Source organism: Gossypium hirsutum, chromosome D10, assembly GCF_007990345.1.
Source record: "Gossypium hirsutum isolate 1008001.06 chromosome D10, Gossypium_hirsutum_v2.1, whole genome shotgun sequence".
NCBI classification, from domain to species: Eukaryota; Viridiplantae; Streptophyta; class Magnoliopsida; order Malvales; family Malvaceae; genus Gossypium; species Gossypium hirsutum.
Window position 1 is genome coordinate 65,842,353 of NC_053446.1, and position 3,011 is coordinate 65,845,363.

Consider the following 3,011-nt stretch of genomic DNA (forward strand, 5'->3'; position numbering starts at 1 on the left):
CAATTAATATTACATATTTTTAATATGTTCTTTTATCTTTATAAAGTTCGATCAACAAATTTAAATGATTTAAACTTAAAATGATTCGATTTTGAAATAACATTAATCTGAATATAGATTTAGAATAACCCAAACCCAATCCCATAACATTCAATATCTTTCTTTATATAATTTCTACTACTGTTATAACCCAAAATCTTTAAGTCCAACAGAACTAATACATATTTTTAATGTGTGTTTTATCTTTGCAAAGTCCAATGCAATTCCTTCGCATGTTACTCTCTTCTTTAAAGTCGTCTTCAAACAGAGAAAAAGGAAATTTAATAAAACGAAAATAGAAACTATCCAACCATATTCAAGCAATTGAACAAAAAATATCAAATCTTTTCCCTTTCAAAAAAAAATATATTTACTTTCAAAAGTTTGGGTTTTTATTTACTTTATTCTTCCAATTTTCGATTTTCTCTTCTTTTTTTTTATTGATTGAGTTTCAATCCTCACCATAAATATTTATGTAAATTTATGTAGAAAGCCCTTTCCATAAATAGTTCTAAAAAATTATGATTTTATAAAAACTTTTAAATTATTTTCATTATTTTAAATATATAATAATAAAAAATTAAAATAAATTATATATTAAATAAAAAAAATCAATTCAATTGTGGATAACCGTAATTGCTAAACTTACATTTTATACTCCGTCAAAACAGCTTGAGTTGCCTTGTCACATCCCAAAATTAGGGGTAGAAGAAATTTAAATTTTTTAAAAGAATAATAAGAATAGAGTAAGCGAACTTAGAATACATTAGAAATTAATTGTTGATAAGAATAGATTACAAGCCTTAATGGTTAAAGTGTCAAGCAAGCTAAGGTCTTATATTCAAACTCCCTTGATTGCATCCTTTGTTGATTTTTATTCATTTTCTCACTTTGCATCATAAATTGCATTTAATTATTATAATGTATCAAATGCTTACCTTTTATGTTTGCTTCATGGTTAAGGTTTGGACCATAGATGACACCTACCAACTCCCATTTTGCTTGCTTATTTATTCCTCTTAGTCAATTACAAAGAAAATCAAAAGAGGAAGATGCAGAGGCCAAGATTTGAATTGCCAGAAGCTTTGGTTATGGAAATTCTATCAATGCTTCCAGTTAAATCCCTTACTCGCTTCAACTGTGTTTGTAAGTATTGGTGTTCTTCTTTTCAAACTCCTCATTTCATTTCCAAAAATTATCACAACAACCTTGAAAACAACAACCTTAATCTACTTCTTAGTCGCTGTGATGGTAACACCTTCCAACCTTATTTATCTTCACTTTCAAATGAAAAAGATCAAAATTATATAGTAAAACAAAACATTCACTTGCCCTTTTTTGAGGATGATAGCCCCTCTGTTTATGGTGCATGTCATGGACTATTGTGTTTATTTGATTCTTCAAAGGATAAGGCTGCCATTTGGAACCCATCAACAAGAGAGTTTAAAATCCTTCCACCATCTTCAATCCAACGCCCTCCATATTTTTCCCCATTCGAAGAAACCTACCTTACTTTAGATGACGTTTCTTTTAACGACGCTGCTTTTGGGTTTGATTCTAAAACTGATGACTACAAATTCATACGATTTGTTACTCTTACTTTTGTTAATAGTGAGGAAGAATATGCACATCCTCATTTTATATACCAAGTTGAGTTGTATTCTCTTAGAAGTAATTCCTGGAAGGAAATTCCATATCCTGATTATAATCCAAATGGAAAAACTTTGGGAAATAATTATGTAGACGGAATTTGCTATTGGAAAACAGTGACAGGGGCATATCTTGATTTTAGAGGACTAATTCTTTCATTTGACATGAGGAATGAGAAGTTCTCAGTTTTACCTATCCCAGAATTCGTTGGGTCTTTCCCAGAATACTATGTTGATCTATTGGTGTTTAATGGATCACTTGGTGCTATTGTTTACCCATTGCAAAGAATTGACACGTCTTTTGATTTATGGGTTACAAGTGAAGGAGTGTGGACTAAACAATTCAATATTAAATCCATTCCTGGAGTTGTACACCCATTAGGATTTGGAAAAAATGGTGACTTGTTTCTTAGAGACGCAAATGATGAAGTACTCGTATTTGACGCCTCCACCCAAGAGCTTAAGGAGCTTGAGATTAATACTTATCTAGATCATCATCGGTTCGCCATCTCTCTTCATACTTATTTAGAGAGCCTGGTTCATATCAATGGAATACAGGAGGTTGAGAAATATGTAATACGTCAACCAACGAGAAATGCATCAAATGAATACTGAATATGAAGAAGGATATGCATGAAATGGATATTGAATATGAAGATGGATGGAGAGGGAGAACATAAATGTGTAAGATGTAATAGGAATTTTTAGTTGTGAGCTTCTTAATATTGCCATTATTGTTTGGATTATATGTTTGAGATGTTAGCCATTGCCTGGTTTGTGTATTTAGAGAATTATTCAGTTTATGTTTGGTTTTAGTTGCTTAGATATCTATAAGATTTCTTCCATAGTTTGAAAATATCATTCTCCAAAGTGGTGAAATGAATATAAGTTTAAAATGCATAACAAAATGGAATTACAAAATTTTGCATTATATACCCGCAAAAAACCACACAATAAACAATTGAAAGTTTGAAAACAAAGAAAAAGGAAATTTCATAAAACAAAAATGGAAACTCACCAACCAGATTCAAGCAATTAAAAAAAAATCAAATCTTTTCCCTCTTAAAAAAGGTAATTACTTTCAAAAGTTTGGGTTTTTATTTACATTAATAGTTTTTTTTCTTTCAATTTTCGATTTCCCTCCTTTTATTGATTGAGTTTCAATCCCCACCAAAAATTTAATTTTTTTTTGACTTTTTGAAAGCTAATGAGTTCCATGGAACCCTGCAATGTTTATACTCACAATAAACACCATAACCCATATGTACTTCACTTGAGTTTCCATTTCTTGAATGCAATATTTAGCACAACTTGAACCCCAAA

At 30.2% G+C, this 3,011-nt stretch overlaps 1 protein-coding gene across 1 annotated transcript; it reads left to right on the top strand.

The window, feature by feature from the left end:
• Positions 1 to 795: 795 nt before the first annotated feature.
• On the top strand, positions 796 to 2,544 carry LOC121222603 (F-box protein CPR1). Its single transcript, XM_041103695.1, has 2 exons — positions 796 to 871; positions 1,003 to 2,544. The coding sequence occupies exon 2, from the start codon at positions 1,092 to 1,094 to the stop codon at positions 2,301 to 2,303; it is 1,212 nt and encodes a 403-aa protein (XP_040959629.1). The 5' UTR covers positions 796 to 871; positions 1,003 to 1,091; the 3' UTR covers positions 2,304 to 2,544.
• Positions 2,545 to 3,011: the final 467 nt, after the last annotated feature.

Coding starts and splice junctions, on each gene's coding strand:
- LOC121222603 (XM_041103695.1), top strand. CDS start 1,092: ATGCAGAGGCCAAGATTTGAATTGCCAGAAGCTTTGGTTATGGAAATT.